The sequence below is a fragment of the Ursus arctos genome, unplaced genomic scaffold (genome assembly GCF_023065955.2).
Source record: "Ursus arctos isolate Adak ecotype North America unplaced genomic scaffold, UrsArc2.0 scaffold_26, whole genome shotgun sequence".
Classification (NCBI taxonomy): Eukaryota; Metazoa; Chordata; class Mammalia; order Carnivora; family Ursidae; genus Ursus; species Ursus arctos.
The window spans coordinates 3,526,317-3,545,482 of NW_026622941.1; the positions used below are offsets into that span (position 1 = coordinate 3,526,317).

The 19,166-nt window shown below is 37.9% G+C and overlaps 1 protein-coding gene across 1 annotated transcript in view; it reads left to right on the top strand.

Moving 5' to 3' along the window:
* Positions 1-14,988, top strand: part of KDM5A (lysine demethylase 5A) — a 97,010-nt gene extending 82,022 nt beyond the window's left edge. Inside the window, exons 26-28 of the mRNA XM_026502703.4 lie at positions 1,049-1,269; positions 3,604-4,014; positions 10,448-14,988. Of these exons, the coding sequence (XP_026358488.2) occupies positions 1,049-1,269; positions 3,604-4,014; positions 10,448-10,654 (839 nt within the window). The 3' untranslated portion in view covers positions 10,655-14,988. The remainder of the gene's footprint in view (positions 1-1,048; positions 1,270-3,603; positions 4,015-10,447) is intronic.
* The last annotated feature ends 4,178 nt before the right edge of the window (positions 14,989-19,166 follow it).

The following is a 19,166-nucleotide window of genomic DNA, read 5'->3' on the forward strand; positions in this document are numbered from 1 at the left end:
CATCATATTAATCAAGGCTCTGAATCCCTCTTTAAAATTCATTTTTATTTTTTTTAAGGATTATTTTAAAATGAGAGAGAGAGCAGGAGGGGCTAGAGAGAGAGCTCATGCCGAGGGCAGAGCCTGACTCGAGGCTCGATCTCACGACCCTGAGATCGTGACCTGAGCCAAAACCAAGAGTCAGATGCTTAACCAGCTGTGCCACCCAGGCACCCCAGACTATGAATTCCTCTTACATGTACATCCTGACCATGAAATGCTAGTAAAACCTGAAAATACAATTTTGAAAAGCTAAGTCTTTATATGCATTTTATGTTACTAAGTGGTAACCTAAAAAAACTTACGTGGAATTATTGAATCCTAATAAGAAGAGCTTTAGAGACCCTCTGGTCCCATCTTTCTTTATATAAAATCTTTGATAGGCCTCTCTTTGTTCATTACCAGTTGTCGAGGAACTTGCCGCTTTTTGAGAATATTCATTCTTGTTTTGGAAAGTTCTAAGTGTTAGCAAAGTCCTTCCTTTCTTTGGTAGATAATGGCCCTCATGTGTCTACTTTGCTTTCCCCCAGTGAAAATACATCACACTGTTTTAGGTCACACGTCTGGCAAGTAAAGGGTGTTTCTCTTTTCATAGTAAAATTCGGGATCTTATGGAGTAGCATGTTACTGTTGGTTTATTAGGAGGATAGCAACTTACTTTTATAGGGCAGCTCATGTGCTTAATCTTTTGGTCCCCTCTGAAATAGAGAATGGATTAAGAGATTCTTTCCCATTCTCCTCCCCCTGTTCAGTCAGAATAAATAATCAATAAGGAACCAGTTTTTTACTCTTAACCAGTTTTTTAGAATGGGCATTAGAATTCTAGATCTTTTTGTTTTATATTTTTTGAAGATTTCGTTTTCACTTTCAAATGGATACAATGAATTCAGATACCTAAAGTAAGTATTGGAGGAGGAGGGACCATTCCCTTAAATATTTACTTTGGAAACATTACATTTTTTCCATAGTTTTCATTTTGTTTTGTTTTGTCTTATATTTTATTGGAAAGGTTCTAGCACCCCAAGGAAACAACCTCGGAAGAGCCCTTTGGTGCCCCGAAGTTTGGAACCGCCAGTGTTAGAGTTGTCACCTGGAGCTAAAGCCCAGCTGGAAGAACTTATGATGGTTGGCGATCTCCTAGAAGTATCTCTGGATGAGACTCAGCACATATGGCGGATTTTGCAGGCCACACACCCACCCTCTGAAGACAGATTCCTGCATATCATGGAGGCAAGGATTTAAAGCTTACTAAAACAGTGGTTTTAAAATTTTTTAGAATGCCTTGGTTCTTCGGAGGTGCCACAAATGCCAGGATTGGGATGGCTGAGTGGGTAGTACTGTGGCTACCCTCCTTTTCCGTTAAGCCAAATGTAGTTCTGCTTTATGGTCTTTTTGCGATTTTATGTAGTATTTTGGGGAAAAATACCAAACGCCATTTCTACTAAAAAGAAAGGAGGGTACTGAAAACTCCCAGTTTTTCTCCTAAGGAAGGAACAGCTTCCTTAGCGCATACTCCCCCTGTTGAAAGGCCCAAAAGAGAAGGCAGAATAAAATACAGTGGTTAAAAAAAAGAAGCAAAGGAAGGATTAAATGGAGGGGGGACAAGAGGGAAGGGTTAAGTAGAAAGCAGATTGGGGTGGGAGAGTCCACGTGTTCGTGTGTTAATACTTAAATAGCAGTTTGTAGTTTATACAGTGTATTTTTATATCCATGATCTCATTCGATCCTCAGCATAAATAATCCTGAATGTGGGAGAGAGGAAAGGATAGACCTATTTCTACATATGAAGAAATTAAGCGTCAGAGAGGTGGAAACTTGCCTAGGTCACACATTTAGTAAAAACAGTGAGACCTGGATTCCAACTCTGGCATTTGACTCCTAGTATTCTCTTCATTATTCTTTTCCATCACTTACTTTGACGGAGTGATACAGTGTCACTGACAGTTGATACAGATACACTTGGCAGATGACAGCTTTTGGTTTGAAATTCAGATCAAAGGTAGACTGATTTAGATAGTGTTTTCCAAAATACAGGGGGTTTTCTTCACATCCATTATCTCACCTGATCTTCTTTATTTTACACATAAGCAAACACAAACTATTGAGAGGGTAAATATATAGTTCGAGATGTGATAGACTTAAGACGTTTACAATGCAGCGTTCTGCGTTCTGCAGTTTCTTAGGTTCCTGTCAAAGATTTTTTAGTCTCAAATATGTCACAAAATGAATTCTCAAGTGGTATTTCTTAAGTAATTATCAAGCTTATGTTTTTTAGTATTTCTTTTTCTACCTCCTCCTTGTTCTTTCTGTTGCTAGACATACTTTTACCTTTAAAAATTTTTAATGCTGGGTCACCTGGGTGGCTCAGTCGGTTAAGTGGCCCGACTGTTGTTTTCAGCTCAGGTTGTGATCTCAGGGCTGTGGGGTCGAGCATCGCGCTGGGCTCTGTGCTCAGCAGGAAGTCTGCTTGGGATTCGCTTCCTCTGCCCCTCTCCCCATTTGCATGCACTCCCTCTCTCTCTCTCTCTCAAATAAATAAAGTCTTTTTAAAAATTAAAAAAAAATTTTAATGTTTATTACATTGTCACGTAGTAGAAATTGGAACAACATTAGAAAATTGAAAAATAAGGGGTGCCTGGGTGGCACAGTGGTTAAGCGCCTGCCTTCGGCTCAGGGCGTGATCCCGGCGTTCCGGGATCGAGCCTCACATCAGGCTCCTCCACTATGAGCCTGCTTCTTCCTCTCCCACTCCCCCTGCTTGTGTTCCCTCTCTCGCTGGCTGTCTCTATCTCTGTCAAATAAATAAATAAAATCTTTAAAAAAAAAAAAAAGAAAAAGAAAATTGAAAAATAAGGTTTTTTTTTGCCACATCACCTATTCTCTAGCCCATGCCAAAGTCACTGCATGTCTTTTGTAATGAGATCATGGATACAATTTTTGTTTTGCCAACAATTTTAATAACTTCTTAGCCATCGGGAATTTATTAATTGTGAGTTAATCAAGAACTGTAGCAGTGGTAAATGAAGACCAAAACTGTTATGTAATTCCGTGCACATTTAGTACTTTTAGCTTTATATGTATGTTTTATCTCAGTTAGAAGTGCTACACACTATATTAATATATGCTGACAATGATGTTTTTTCCTTAGTAACCTAAAGTCAGATGTTTTCTACAGGCTTGCCATTATTTTTTGTTATCATTGAATATTATATTTGCTTTCTTAAAATGTCTTTTAAATATCTTTAGAACATTTATTGCGGTATAATGTACCCAACATAGAATTTACCATTTTAATCCATTTTAAGTATACAATTCGCTTGTATTAATGGCATGTCCAGTGTTACACAACTATTGCCACTGTCCATTTCTAGAACTTTGAATCATCCCAAACAGCACCTCTGTACCCACTTAACAATGAGTCCCATTTTCTCCTTCCCTGAGCCCCCGGTAAACTCTGTTCTCCTTTCTGTTTCTATGACATTGTCTATTCAGGGTACCTCCCACAAGAGAATAAAACCTTTCTTAAATGTCTTGCTTTAAAATTCTAATTTTGTATTGTTGAAGGATGACAGCATGGAAGAGAAACCATTAAAAATAAAAGGAAAAGACTCTTCAGAGAAGAAACGGAAACGGAAGCTAGAAAAAGTAGAACAGCTTTTTGGAGAAGGAAAACAGAAGTCCAAGGAGTTAAAGAAAATGGATAAACCTAAAAAGAAGAAATTAAAACTAAGTGCAGAAAAATCAAAGGAGCTGAATAAACTGGCCAAGAAACTGGCAAAAGAAGAAGAGAGAAAGAAAAAGAAAGAGAAGGCTGCTGCAGCCAAAGTTGACCTTGTGAAAGAGACTACTGAAAAGAAGAGAGAGAAAAAGGTGCTGGACATCCCCTCAAAGTATGACTGGTCCGGAGCGGAGGAGTCCGATGACGAAAATGCTGTGTGTGCAGCACAGAACTGCCAGAGGCCCTGCAAGGACAAGGTGAGCTCTTAACTGTATACACCCCCCTGTGAGAGAGGCCAAGGAGCAGAAGTCTCGAGACAGAAGCCTGATGTAATGAGAATCTGGTTTTGATTGCAGCATTTGGGGTCCCAGCAGAATATGTTTTCTGCAGTTTCTATAAACTGTTTTAAATTATGAGGCTCTTAGTTCAGTGTGCTTAATGGAAGAAATGTTGTGCTTTAAAAATCATGTACTTGGTGAACGTAATGAGACCAGAGCAGAGAGAAGCTATGTGATAACCTTGGGTAGACGTGCATTTCACATGCGGTTGGCATAGCTGGCTTCAGTGTAGTTCTTTTTAGTCCTTTTGCCTTCTCTGTAGGGTGACTCAGAGAACTAAATACCTTGTCAGTTAGTCACAGTGGCCTCAAAATGTTCTGAGCCAGTATTTTAAGAGCTCTGGCAAATTGCATTATGATTTTTGTTCTCAAGACCTAAAACTAAGGGGTTAAATCTTCCCTTTTGGTCTGTGTCTTACCCACACTCAGGCCTATGTGCACTCTTCTAAACGGAATAAGATTTTTATCAAATAACTTGCAAAAAATAATTAAGACCTTTAAAGATATTATTTTAAAAGTTTCAGCCCTAACTTTAAGTATAGTAATTACATGATGGCCATTCTTTAGGTAATACTGATGTTATGAACTTCTGAAACAGATGGATAGACTTTATGAAAAATACTAGTTCATTCAGTGACTGGAGACGTCTGTTATGGTTCCCATCAAGATTATTAGTAAATTCATAGTTTTAATTTTATTATGCTCACTATACCACTTGATATTTAAAATTTTAATACCTCCTCAATTTGAATATATGAACAGAATAAATATAACTGCATCATTATTCCCTTACTTCCCTCCTCAGTCAAATACTTGTTAGAGCTTGAAGAGGTCACCTTGTCCAGGCTCTTCATTTTACAATTGATGAAACCAGGACTCAGTGAAGATAAATGATGTGACCAAAGTCACAGTGCTAAGTCGTGCAAAGCCAAAAGTAAAACCATGGTTTCCTGGCTCCCAGACCAGGTTTTCTCCACTAATATCCCCACTCCACGGATAATTAAGATGTAAGCACAAAAACACATTCCAAAACTAAATGACGCTTATATTTAAATTATACTTATTTAATGTTTTCCACTCATTTTTGGAAAATGAATATATTTTGGTAAGACACGTATCCCCATAGTCTAACCTTCCAAGGATAATACCTATACGTATTTTAGTGTGTTTCCTTCTAGTCCTTTTCCATATAGTTGATTTTATATCATGCCATACTATCTACTCACTTGTGTATCTTTATTGATTACATAACTATGTTTCTATTTTATAAAGTATTTTTAAAGTATTTTAGTAGCTACATTATATGTGTGTGTGTGTTTCTTTCATTTTGAATTTATTCTCATCAGAATTTGTTCATTAAAGAGGCCGATGAAAGGTTAACTGTTTCTCTTTGGGTACTGAAGTATTGGCAACTTAGTGTTGGCAAAACTTTCTCCCTTTGTTTCTCTTTTAACTGATTTTATGGTGGTTTCAGACTGGCAGCAAGAAGTGGTATTTCTTTTTCAGGCTTTCCTGTCATCCTTTCTACAATGTTTATATCCATCATGAACCTTTTGCTTTTTCTTTTTTCACCTTTTCACTTAGTAATCTTTCTCCTCTCCTCTACTCAGCGTTTTAAATATCGGTCAGGTCATCTGTTATCTTCCTGGAGCATATAAACACTACAGGCAGTTTTTTTTTCTCATCTGCTATAAAATTGTTAAATTAACACATGCCCTGCCTACTCTGGGGTTATGAGAATAAGAGGAGATAGTCTATATGGAAGCACTTGCTAACAAAATTCAGTGTTAAAATGTGATGGTTATTTTTAAGTGAGTCCTAAGATTTGCTCCTAACATTAAAAGTATTTTTTTAAAACTTGCAAAGTTGTTTTAATAGAACAAAGGGAGACTTAGCTGAACATTCAGAGAAAATGTTTCAAACTGTTAAAACACATACAAAAGTGAGTAAAGTATGCCTTAACCTGTCATCATCCTACATAAAAGAAACTTAGTAAATGTTGTATTTCTGTGATGTATTTAATTTTAAACAAATTATTCCAGATTGTAAACATTTTGCCCATCATTGCTGTTTCACAATATTTAATGGTTCTCCAAGTTTGTTTTCAGCACTAATTTTACTAAATAAAAGGTATATTTCTTTAACTGCTTTTGTAAAAGGATTTTACAACTTTCTCAACTTGAAGTATAGTATTTCTCTAAGAAAACCAATTGATGCATGACACACGTCTTCAGAACAAAATGATGATAAAAGAATGTTTTAGAGAAGTCTATGTTCTTTAAATATAGACTTTATTATGTTTAAATATAATATTTTTTGCTCATGCAGCAAAAAATAACTTCTAGGGTTCATTCATATTTAGGTGAATATACATTTACCATTTTTCTAACCAGTAATTACTTTTTCCCCAAAACATGCAGATTGAGAAAACTTTGAAGGGCTACATAAACATACCGAGGCTCAGTTTCAAGATGTTTTAGAAAGAGGAAAGAAAAATATTATCAGAATAGTGTCATAAAGGGTTTAAAAAAAAACAAAACTGTCTCTTCCATCATTATCAAATTAACTTCAAGGTGAAATTAATTTAAAAAACAATAATGAAGAAAAAATAGTAAGAACTATTTTCAAAAAAATGAGTTTTAAGGTTCAGAATCTTTTTCTCCCTGAGGTCTGCCCCTTTCAATCTTACTGTTCCCAAGAGTCAAACAAGTTAACTTGAAGGAGCAAATTCTTTCAAGCTAACATTTAAGTAAAATTTTTTTCTGTATTGGAATAAATACCTAATCATCTTATTTAGGAAAATAGACTTTTTCCCACCTTTTCTTTACCCTCTTCCTGTGGGCCTTTTCCTTACCCATTACTATTTACATAAGAAGTTTGGGATGGTAAATAGAGATTAAGTTTATAAACCAATATCTCTCACTTCTATTGTTAGTCATTCTAATTTTAAAAGATTTTCATGGTGATGTCTTGGCCACAGTATTTGTGTTATTAGTTCATATCTCTTTTTAAAAGCACAGATAATCAAAGGTTGGATTACCCTGAATGAGTGTGTAACACACACACACAAATTATGGTGATGTGGAGATAGGCTAACCAACTGTTCCGATTTGCCTGGACTTTCCTAATTTTAGCACTGAAATTCCTGTGTCTTGGGAAATATCAATCTTGGACTGGCTAGGAAGGTTGGTCACTTAATGTTGAGAGCATCAAAAAAATACACATAAGGATTCTGAACATTGTTATATCGTATCATTGTGTAAATTGTTTTAATTTTTCATATCTGGTTTTTGCAAGGAACCTTGGTGCAGTAGAGGTTGAATGCCAAAATAACAAAAGCTCAGGGGGGGAACTAAGCTAAGAATATCACTAAATCTCCAGGCTTTCTTTTTTTCCCTAGTGCAGTAATATGCTCTGTGAAGTGAACAAGATGAACTATGCCAGATATTTTTAAGTGTAAATATGAAACCATATAGCAAAACATGAAATACCAAATTAACATTATTTCTTGTATTTAACATATTTCTCTTTCAAAATTTCCCCAAATCTAATTGGTAACTTATTTGTACTATACTTCTGAATCTCTTATCCATTGATATTTGAACAACTCATACCTGTGAGGTTTTTTAATAATTATTTTTGTGATTTGATAAGTAGATCTCTTGAAAATAATGAAAGGGGGAGTGACTATTAGAACTTAATATGCAGTTAACCACATTCTGTGTTCTCAAGTCTTCAGGCACTAATACAGTCTGTTGCCCCTTTGTCAGAATCATCAGTGGTTTCAGTTGACATTGCAAACTTCAGTTTGCTTTGTGATCCAGTGGCCTTTTCAAACAAAAGCAGCAGTTGAGCTGGATTGTTAGTACGTAAATGTGGTAAAAAGATACTAGTAAGGGAAGGACTGTTTTTTTTTCCCCTGCTAGATTATTGGGGTGAATTGTTATATAATCTGTAGGCTGGGATAGAATCTGCATACTGATGAATATCTCAAGAGAAGTTTATACTTTTTTGGAATGGTGGGAGAGCTAGGCCTAGGAATGGACCTCTAGCCAAAATCACAAAAGAGAACATGTCTTCCTTACTTGAGAGAGATTGATTGATGTAATTTGAGGAAACCTGGAGGCCAGTGAGTGTAGTGCAAAATTAGATTTTAAGAAACATGAAACTACTTTTCTGGGCAGCAAATACTAATAAATTAGGAACTTTCTTAACCTGTGGATTAGCATGACTGAGGACTGGGCTGGATTAAGAGGGTTGGAGGTAGGAGTAGAATTGTCTCTTGGTTCAAACCAGGGTGGCATCATAAAGAGGGTAATATCTCAAATTTGGGCAGCTCAAAGAAAGAGATCATCTTCCCAGTTCTCTTCACCAGCTCCAAATAGCCCAAGCGCTTACCATCAGATTGGCACTTTGTAAATCTTCATAGCTGCAGTACCTATATTTTTAGTTTGTTGCCCAGAAGTCATTTATCTCCCCTGTCTGTCTTTCATGTACTAGTTTGCTGCAATAGGAACATTTTGATCAATATTCTTTACTACACAGAACGCAGGAGCTAAATATTACATAAACAATTACAGAACAAAAACAGAACTTGTTTTAGGAACGAATTGTTGAATTGCTCTGAATTTACTAGCAAGCAGTATCACACAGTGTCAGGGATGATCAAATTTAGAATATATAAGAATTGCCTAGAATCTCACTGAAAATGTAGGCTTTTGGTTTGTACCCCCAAGATATTCTGAGGCTGTAGGTTTGGGATGGGTCTCAGCTACACTTTTAACAAACCCAACAGGTAATTCTGTGTAAGTGGTTTACACATTTTGAGAAACACTGCTGCAGGCCATTGTTTCAAGGTGCAAAATGATTTTTGTGTAAGATAGGATAATGAGTAGAGCCATGAAACTGATCTTAAAAAATGCCTCCAGTATCCTAGGCAGTGAACTAGCTGTTTTGCCATACATTATTTCATGAGTTCCTCTAAATAATCCTGTAAACAAGATGTTATCTCCATTTTACAGATGAAGAAATTGAGCCTTAATGAGATTAAATTATTGGCCTCAAATGATACGTATCAGAACTTAGAACTTGTGACTGAATTCAGTAGTCTTCATTTTGCACATTATCTCTTCAGTTCTAGAACTCTAGAATAGGAGCAGTGGGAGCAGAAAGATGATTTTGACAAATGATTTTTCCCACACTGTATCACAACCATAAAACCACTGACATGAATATCATCATTTTGATAATTCCTATAGTATTTGGAAACTAATTTTGGAAACTGCTCCCTTTCCCTGAAACTCATTTACCTAGCCAAAAGCTCCTTCCTCTGTTCTTTCTCCTAATCTGCACTGAGGTACCTATTTGATCCTTTCATGGCTCTTGGCTCTGAAAACTGGCGGAGTCAGTGTTGTAAGTGGCTTTGTAAGTTGCCAGTGAGATGATCCACTTTGTACCGGGGAGAGGAAGAGTAGCTCTTTTAATCTTAAGGGTTCTCGTCTGCCATGGCATCAGCTATAAAAACTACCACAGTCACCCTGCAAATACAAAAGCTCCAAATCACCTTATTGTTAACTCTAGGCCCAAGCAAGGCTGAAAGTCACCAAACTACAGTCACTTTCTAGCCTCCTATAATCACAGTATTCTCTGGAGGGTCAAAGTTTGCCTAGTATCTGCCACTGACCTGTCAGTTATACAGACTTCAGTTTGAAACCCCAGAGTGATCTATTGACCTGTGACTTTGACTGTTTTAATTGGTTAATTTGTAAGATTTGACCTCTGATATTTGCTAACTTTTTATAGGGAGTTGTATTTGTAACGGAAGAAGAGAAGAATAAAAAATATTAGTTTTAAAAGTGGCCTATGTGACTGCTTTTCTAAAAAGGTATTTAATGCTCTTAGTACTTTGGCTTATCTCTTTGAAATAAAGCTAATACACAGGATTGCCTTCACATTGTTGTACTCTTCCTTTTTTGATCGATAATTGCATTGTCTTAGAGCCTAGAAATTGTTAATATTAGCTAAAACTACTTGGCTGCTCTATTAGAAGTTCCTTTTTTGTCAAGTTTTTCTCAAACATGTTTCTGCCTCAAAAGGAGCCCTGGGTAATTATGAGGTAATGGAGTACCTAAGAGGCCCAATTTTGTGGATATATTATGGTAAAAATAGAATTTGGGGATATTAACTTCCCAATTTCTGTCTTTAAAAAGTAGCCCCGTAAGAAGTCATTGTCTATCTCTGGACATCCCAGTTATTTGCTATCATTTAAGCCAAGAAGTCTCTTTGGTTTGTTTTTTTTTTCCTAGGCTTAATGTTTATGTAACCTAAACATTCCCCAATCTTGTCTCCTACAGGTAGACTGGGTACAATGTGATGGTGGCTGTGATGAGTGGTTTCATCAAGTTTGTGTGGGTGTATCTCCAGAAATGGCTGAAAATGAAGATTACATCTGTATAAACTGTGCAAAGAAGCAAGGGCCAGATAGCCCAGGTCAAGCACCGCCTCCTTCCTTCATAATGAGCTACAAACTACCAATGGAGGATCTTAAGGAGACCAGTTAGCAGTTGGTGGGTTAGTGTGGGACATGGGGAGAAATGGACCACGTTGAGACCTAGTCATCAAATAGAGTGGTTTAGATCCACTCAGAATGTTGCTTCCAAAGACGAATGGCCTTGAGAGAAAGTCCTCTTAGCTGACTTCCTCTTTGCATGGACTGTGTGACCTACATTCTCTTCAACACATCTATGCAGAGGGTGTCTTTGGTATAGCAGCCAATATTTCAATTTATGTCTCCTCTGAGTATGGTTTGTTACTTTACGGCCAGACATGTGATTGAGCTCTAGATTGCTGGTTGGCATTAATACATTGGTATGCTAGCAAGGCGTGTAGGATGTGGCTTATGGCCAGTTGATATTAGTTAGTGGTGTACAACCTAGGGGCAGCACCATCTGGAGGTGCTGATGACTTGGCTCTCCTTAGGACAGTTGGAGAGGAGTGAGAATACCGCTCTCCTCCTACTGTTACCTGGCATATAATGCCCTACCGATACAACAACGGGAGCAGCAGGGCCCAAGTTACGCCTGTTAGTCATGGGATAGTAGCCAGAGTCTAGATCCCAGCTACTTGTGTGTGTTTGTACCAAGAAGAAAACCCCAAATGAGAGGCAGATCACCTTATCTTCCTAAGGAGAGGAGTATGTCCTCTAGTTCAGAAGTCTGACTAGATTGGATTCTGGGAAGAAGAGCCTTTCTTACTTCAAGTCAAGGAGCCTTTTTTTTTTTTTTTGGCTTTAAGAAGTCTTGCTGTCTTGGGTCTGCATTTTAGAGACAAGCAGGTACATGGATCCAGGCTCCTGCAAAAGAAGAGAAGACAAGTCAGAATGTTTTATTGAGACACAGTGATGCATGCTTTTTGGGGAAACCTTCATTCACAAGTATACCAGATACCACCAGGCTTCAGGCATGGCCATGAGCAAGACCAGCAAATAACAGCTTTTTGCCTTGCAGCCCTGACCCCAATGTCTGCTGTTTCCAACACTGGCAATTTCTGATTGTGGCCCACAGCAGATGCTGTTGAATGACACCATGGCTTCATCAGAGAATGGGGGGTTGTAGCACCTCTGGGTGATAAAGTTGTTTTAGTAAATCCATTTTTAAAAAAAGAAAAAAGGACTTGTTTTTACTTTTTTCTAAATGTCTCTGACTACTGACTGTTCTATAAATAGATTATTTTTCCTTTTTTAATATACATATATGAATATATAAATATATATATTTACTGTTACCAGCAGCATATGACAGAGTTTCAGCATCAAAAATCCATTTGGGGGCTTGCTTTCTCTTTTTTGCTTTTTAATAAAGAAACCCCATTCCTTCCTTGTAGTACAAGGAGTTAGCACTTCCTTCTCCATCCTAGCCTGACCAGATTTTCCATGTTGTTTTTGTTCAAATAGATAATTACATTTCCTTTGTGTGTTGAAACTTGTCCCTATCTGTTGGGAAACTTGGTCTTACTATTTCTGTGGTGGCTGTTTTGTTTTGTTTTTGTATGTGACTGTTTGAAACTATGGTGCTGTGTCCTCTTTCCTCCTGTTGTGTTCTCTGTTCTTGTTAAGATGTTAGGTAAGCTGTATGGAAACGTTTATTAGAAGGGGACTCTTTTTTTTTTTTTAAGGACAAAACAAAACAAAACAAAAAAACAACCAAAAAAACCCTAAAAGTAGTGTTTGGTCTTCACTATCCTGTGTCCCTTTGTTTTGGTTAAAAATCTGTGGTTTGACTTAATTCATCAGTTTTCTTTTTAAAAGGGAGGAGCAGGATGGGCCTAGAGAACAGCTTTTTCCTCTTGGCCCCAATCTCTTTTAAAGAAATGTCTTCTAGTAACTAGAAGTGAAATGTACTGTCCAGTTACAGTTTGAGTGGGTATGAGATTTAACTCAAAAGGCATCTTACTACAAAAAGCAAAAGCTTTCCTGTAAAACCCAGTTTCTGTAAATGCATTCTCTATGGTTCATACTACCTAATTTTTAGTCATTCTTCCCTTAATATTATATAACATTTCTAGTGTTTTGACCTGTTAAGAGGTTCTTAAGCATCACTGTGCATGATCTCATCTTAAGTGTGTATATAATTTAAGATTTCAGTGGATGTTGCAAGGTAACTGTTAACCAATTTCGTAAGTTTTCATTTTGCCAATCTATATAAAGACATTACTTAAAAATTTCATCTGGTTGATGTTATAAAAGAAAGCACAATATTTTTTTGCCTTTTCATCTTCTCTGTAAAGATCTTCAAATACTTGTGAGTAAAAAATTGAATGCAATTTTAAGTGATGGCTGCCTGGGTGGAATACATTTTAAAATATTTAATTATTCTTCCTAGTCACCTGTTAACTTTACTCAGCCATCAGTGGAAAGGCATGGAGATGCTGAGAAAGTGGTTAAAGTGTTCTGCGTCCTGGAGTATGGTGGATGGATATAGGTGGCTGCTTAGGGAATAATGATGTCCTTACTATGGTGTTTACCTACTAGAGACGTGAGAGAGAGATGCAAGGCAGTCTGCAGCCATGAGTAGTCCCTGTTTACCTTCTGGTATTTTGAAACGTAAATATATCACTTAGTTGATAACTGTGAGCTTTTCTGTATTTATTTGAAAGTCACAGAGGATTTGGTCTAACTTGACCATAGATTTAGACCAAGGCTGAGAAGAACAGATAAGAGAAATTAGTTTAAAAAAATTAAAAAAGGGAGAGGGAGAGGAAGAAAAATGAACATACACAAGTCTCTAATTTTGGAATTAATGAATCTATTTTAAGACATGCTGGTGTCCTAATGTAATATAAAACATTGTTTTCAGTTAGAGGAAATTACTTACAACTTACTCTGTTCTTCTGTGTTGTAACATTTCATAGTAAGACCCAATTTAAAATGTTCCTTTACCCTTCTCTCCAAAGTTGCAAATTTTTCACCATTGGTATTTTAACTTCTATGTTAATTCTATCAAAGGTATTTCTTACTACCTTCATTATAACTATGTTGGGGAAGGTTACAGAAAGAAAAACGAAAAAATGCTATGCAGGTCTTTAATATTCTCAAAGGGCGTAGGTCATTGGAACTATGCAAACCCCCAAGTGTACAGCTGTAGCATTAGTAGTTTGCTTGCTTGTTGGCAGAAGAGGGGACATTTTCTTCCCACAAATGTTTATTTTACTTACTGATAGTTATTGCAACAAAGCCATGTTGAGATTTAGATGCTAAGGCTCCCTTTCTGAGTTGCTGCAAACCACCTTTGCACTGCATGATTCAAATTTGTGCCTCAATAAAATTACAAATTACTGTATGTCATACTAGGAATAATTGAAAAGACAAGCATTAAATCTGTGGTTGCCTACCATGTACTTATTTAATAATCAAATTCTGAGCAAAGGCTAGCAGACCTGTGAGAATAATTTTACCTGTGCTTCACTTCTGTTCTTCTCTGCTTTTGTCTTTGGTGTCCAAAACATGTCAGTTTATTTGTTTTTCTTAATTTTAAGATTCTGGATGCAGTTCAGTGCACGTAAAAGAAATTCCCTGCTTGTCAATATTTTAATTCTGTAGTATGTTTGTGTGAATATCAGCCAGTACTTAAAAATAGGAGGATGAAAGGAGAAATTGAGAAATGATTTCTTTCAAACGGTGGGACTATCTACTTTTTAAAGGAGAAAGTGACAATTTGGAGTGGGATTTTAAAATTGTAAATTGTGGAAGAATTAAGCTGTTAAAGTCCCACATATAACCAGGTTCAATAAAGGTTTACATATGGAACTAGCTTCATATGTGTGTAGAAAGTTGCTTTTGCATTAGGTCTATTAAGTATAAATTTTAAAAAGCAGGCAACTGATTTGTCTTTTACCTTTTGAACTGCCCCCCCCCTTTTAAATTAAAGCATATCATTACTTCTTTGGATATGGATGTGCCAAGTGATATTCACAACAGGAGAAGGAAAGAATGGGATGTGAATATATTTTGGAATTGCAGTCTTCTCTTGGCCTGGATCATATCCAGTCACCACTATGCAACGAATGACGTGCACTGGGAAAGGAGGTGCCGGGGTCAGATGTAGCCTGCTTTTACTCTTACCTTTGCAATACTCCAAGATGTCTGAACAGGAATGTCTTTTGTAAACCTCAAGACCCTCTATTGATTATTCTCTTACATATTTATTTACCTGTTAGTGAGACACTTAAATATAATATGGACTCTAATTTACCAGGGTTTTTGGTGGTGCCTTATGAAAAGTATAACTTGATTTTCTTGTTTTTTGAGCATGTTTTCCATTTCTTTTGTTTTCTGAAAGAATATTAGATATGGTTATTTGCATTACATCTGAAAAATAAAAAAAGTTTTGTGTGTGTGCTCAGGTTCCCCCCACTCTGTCATTTACATTGGTGGCAACTCTAAATGGTAACCAAGTAAAGGTCAATTTTGGTAATGAGTATTGATGATCCTGGGGAAACTGGCAAGTATATGAGAGCCACTTTTAACCTGTGCCAAAGCAGTTTCTAATATTGCAATTGCTCTCTATAAAATAAAATACTGGCCTCAAATAATTTGATCAGTGGTATGTTTAGCCTATTCCTGAGAATAGTGTTTTCAGAAAGTGTGAAGTGGCAGAAGTGATTCCCGAAGGTTTCACCTGTCCTCTCTTTTCATCAAGAATCCAGCGATGACCAACAGACATTTCCCCACCTTTGATTCTTGAGCAATTTGTTCCTTGCAGCAAACCAGTAATAGCAGGGAAAACGAGGAAATACTTTATTTTGGCCTCCTAATGCTCTAAACTAGTTCAAACTGCACCTTACTTCAGAGATAGCATTTTATTTTTTAAAGATTTTATTTATTTGACAGAGAGACAGCCAGCGAGAGAGGGAACACAAGCAGGGGGAGTGGGAGAGGAAGAAGCAGGCTCCCAGCGGAGGAGCCCGATGCGGGGCTCGATCCCGGAACACCGGGATCACGCCCTGAGCCGAAGGCAGACGCTTAACAACTGCGCTGCCCGGGCGCCCCCAGAGATAGCATTTTTTACTCATTGCCAGCATTACCAGGTCATGCAGGCATTGCTGAACATGTTAAGTTTCTGCTTTCAGTGAAATTGGCCTCAAATAGGAAATATGTGACTGTGTGTGTGTGTGTGTGTGTGTGTGTGTGTGTGTGTGTGTGTGTGTTGGTGAGGAAAATTGGTGGGAAGAGGAGAGAGAAAATCTGATTATCTCTTGAATTGGAAAATATTTTTCTTACCAACCAAAAAAGAATACTGAAATTCCATACAGTGATAAATTTTGTTTAAAAATTATGTGGGATCCTCCCAGTTTAGCAAATATTTCAGGGGGCTTTGGCATTGTGGTTGATATGAATAAATTGAAGATCCAGAATCCTGGCCATTAGCCATTAATTGGGAAGTCAACACATGATACAAGGAGAGAAAACAGAAAAGAACACAGAAAAATACTATATTACATGAATAAACTTAGAATGATTTTGGAATTTCTTTATTCTTTTTACCTACTTGTCCCTTAAAGTATATTTCTACACTACTTTTAGTATGAAAGATTTAATTCACATTTCCATCTAGTAAAGTTCCATGAAATTTCTTTACCAAAGATTTTCCCTAACCTTGTCTTTGGAGCTAGGTTGAATATTTTATTAATGGGAAAGAAGGCACCACATGAAGTCTAGAAAATGGCTTAATGGATCCAGCTGGTAAACCTTGTATGAAGGAACCCTGATGAGTTCCCCAGAATATTGGGATGAAGCCAGAATTGTTTGTAGTTAACAAAAACAAATGAACAAAAACTTCAAAAAGATGAGGACTTTAGGATTACATAACATAGATTTAGGAATCAAATAAATAATGGGTTTTAGCTCTGTGTATGACCTTATATTAATTTCTTTGAGACTAAGTTTTCTACCATGTGTGGGTTAGTTTGTGTGGATCGAAAGACATTTAAGTTGCAGCCCCTCCCCCTGAGAGAGGGTGAGACAGATGATTTTTAAGGATGTTTTCTACTAGAACTTTTATAGAATTTTGAGAGGAAGATAGAGGGATAATGATAGATCTATTCAGTGCTTCTGTTAGGGAATATACAAACTACTGTGAATATTGTATTTTTAGAAAATATAAATATTAGTCACTTACATATTAGAGCTTACCCGTAATCTCCACTTGGGTCTGAATTTTGCAGTTCATCAAGCGCTTTTATATACCCCAAGACTCATCTCACCACTCTACCCAGTGCCCAACTCTGTGGAGGTAAGGTGATAGTATCAGACACATTTCGACAGACCTAACTATGCCACCCCCTCCTCCTGAATTGGTATTTGGCCTTAGAAATATTTCCCCACCACTCAAAGCGAACGTCCCTTCCCTCTCCATACTAGGCTGCACTGTGCTGAAACCAGTAGGTCACTCACTGGTCTTCAGTCTTAGTAGTCTATTTTAGTCTTCTTTCTGGCCTGACCTCACCATCCTCTGGAGTTGGAGGCTAAGCTTTGTTGAGACACTAAATGGATTGTCACTCATGCTCTTTGGAACCCAGAACAACAGTTCAAGCACACCTAGTCTTGGTCAGTGCTCAGTGCTTCTATTTATTTTGTCATAGACACATTACTTCAGAGTTCCAGTTGGAACATTAAGGCCGGTTTAGTACGCTTGGCTTTTCATCCCTGTAATTCATTACTGCCATAGAAGTCCGGGGGCGGGGGGGGGGGGCGGTGCCTGGGTGGCTCAGTCGGTTAAGCATCTGACTCTTGATCTCAGTCCAAGTATTGATCTCAGGGTTTTTTAAGTTCAAGCCCCGTGTTGGGTGTGGAGCCTACTTAGAAAAAGGAAAAGAAAAGAAAATAAGTGCTAGAAGCCCATCCGGTCATCAGTCCTCTCTCCTTGTATTCCATAGCTATTACCTACTATTCCCAATTCATGTTCCCATTGCTGCCCTTTCTTCCAATTTCTTGCATTATAGAGGGGCACCTGGCTGGCTCAGTTGGCAGAGCATGTGGCTCTCTTGGGGTTGTGAGTTCAAGCCCCATGTTGGGTGGAGAGATTACATAATACATACGTAAGTAAGTAAATAAGATTACATACATACATACATACATACATACATACATAAGCAAGCAAGCAAGCATTATAGAGACTAGCTTCCCTATTCCTTTGTGAACTTACCTACTTTTTCATTAAGTGGAACCTGGCTCTCAGCAACACTTATCTGAGGGGTATTTCAAGTTGAAGGCGCTCATTTTCACACTTTACTACTACAAGGTGTGAACCGGTAGGTTGTAAGGGCTGTTGTGCTTGTGTTATTACTGATTTCCATGGCCACACATTGAGGCCTCTGATCTGCAGCTGTACCACCATCTATCCTCATTACTGTCATCTCTGGTTATTCTTTTAACATTCATTGAGGACTTTGATGATTCAAGGGCATCTCTGCCTCCAGCCCTACCATTCTTCTGGGCAATATCATTGATCATGGATGACTTTACTGTTTCTGGATCTCCACCTCCAATAATCATTTTAACTCCATTTAGCAAACCAATTCCAAGGCCATAGCTTGGACTCTCAAAAACTAATTTTTGGGGGCACCTGGGTGGCTCAGTCAGTTAAGCATCCGACTCTTGATTTCCCTTCAGGTGGAGATCAGGGTTGTGAGATCGAGCCCTACCTCGGGCTCCCTGCCGGGCGTGGAGCCTGCTTAAGATTCTCTCCCTTTCCCCCTCACCCCCTTCCCTCTCTCTCTCCCCCTCTCTAGAAATAAGTAAAACAATAAAAAAAAAAAAACTTATTTCTGAGATGTTAATGTCTAGGATCCTATTCATACTAGTCTGATTTTTAACATCTTGTCCTTTGATCTCTTCCTCTCGGTATATTTATGACCTTGAGAAACCTCTAGTCGCTCTTTTCTTTCAACCTTCAGTTCGCTCTGATGAGGGAATATACAGACTATATTGAATATTCCACCCTGTTTCTTCTCCATTTAGCATAGACTGCATGGCCTATCACTCACGGTGTTTCCTCATCACTCTGGCCCTGCAGAACCAATTTCTGGATCATCTTAGACATCTGACTTGTTTGCTCGCATGGACTGCTGAATATTACTGAGTACACACCACTGATTGGTAGCACCACAATGACTCAAGTAGGAGGGCTCTCAAAGCCCCAATGGTCCAGCAACCTCTTCTATTTTTAAAGACTACTTCCACTGGGGCGCCTGGGTGGCTCAGTCGTTAAGCAGCTGCGTTCAGCTTGGGTCATGATCCCAGGGTCCTGGGATGGAGTCCCACATGGGACTCCCTGCTCAGTGGGAAGCCTGCTTCTCCCTCTCCCACTCCCCTTGCTTGTGTTCCCTCTCTCGCTGTCTCTCTCTCTCTCAAATAAGTAAAATCTTAAAAAAAATAAAATAAAGACAACTTTCACTGTTGTCACATCCCCACCCACACCTCTTCCCTCAGCAGTGGCCTACCCTCCTAACACCTACTTGAGCAAACTGAAGCTAACAGGAGAGCCCCGAGTTTCCCTGGTCACCTATACCATCAAC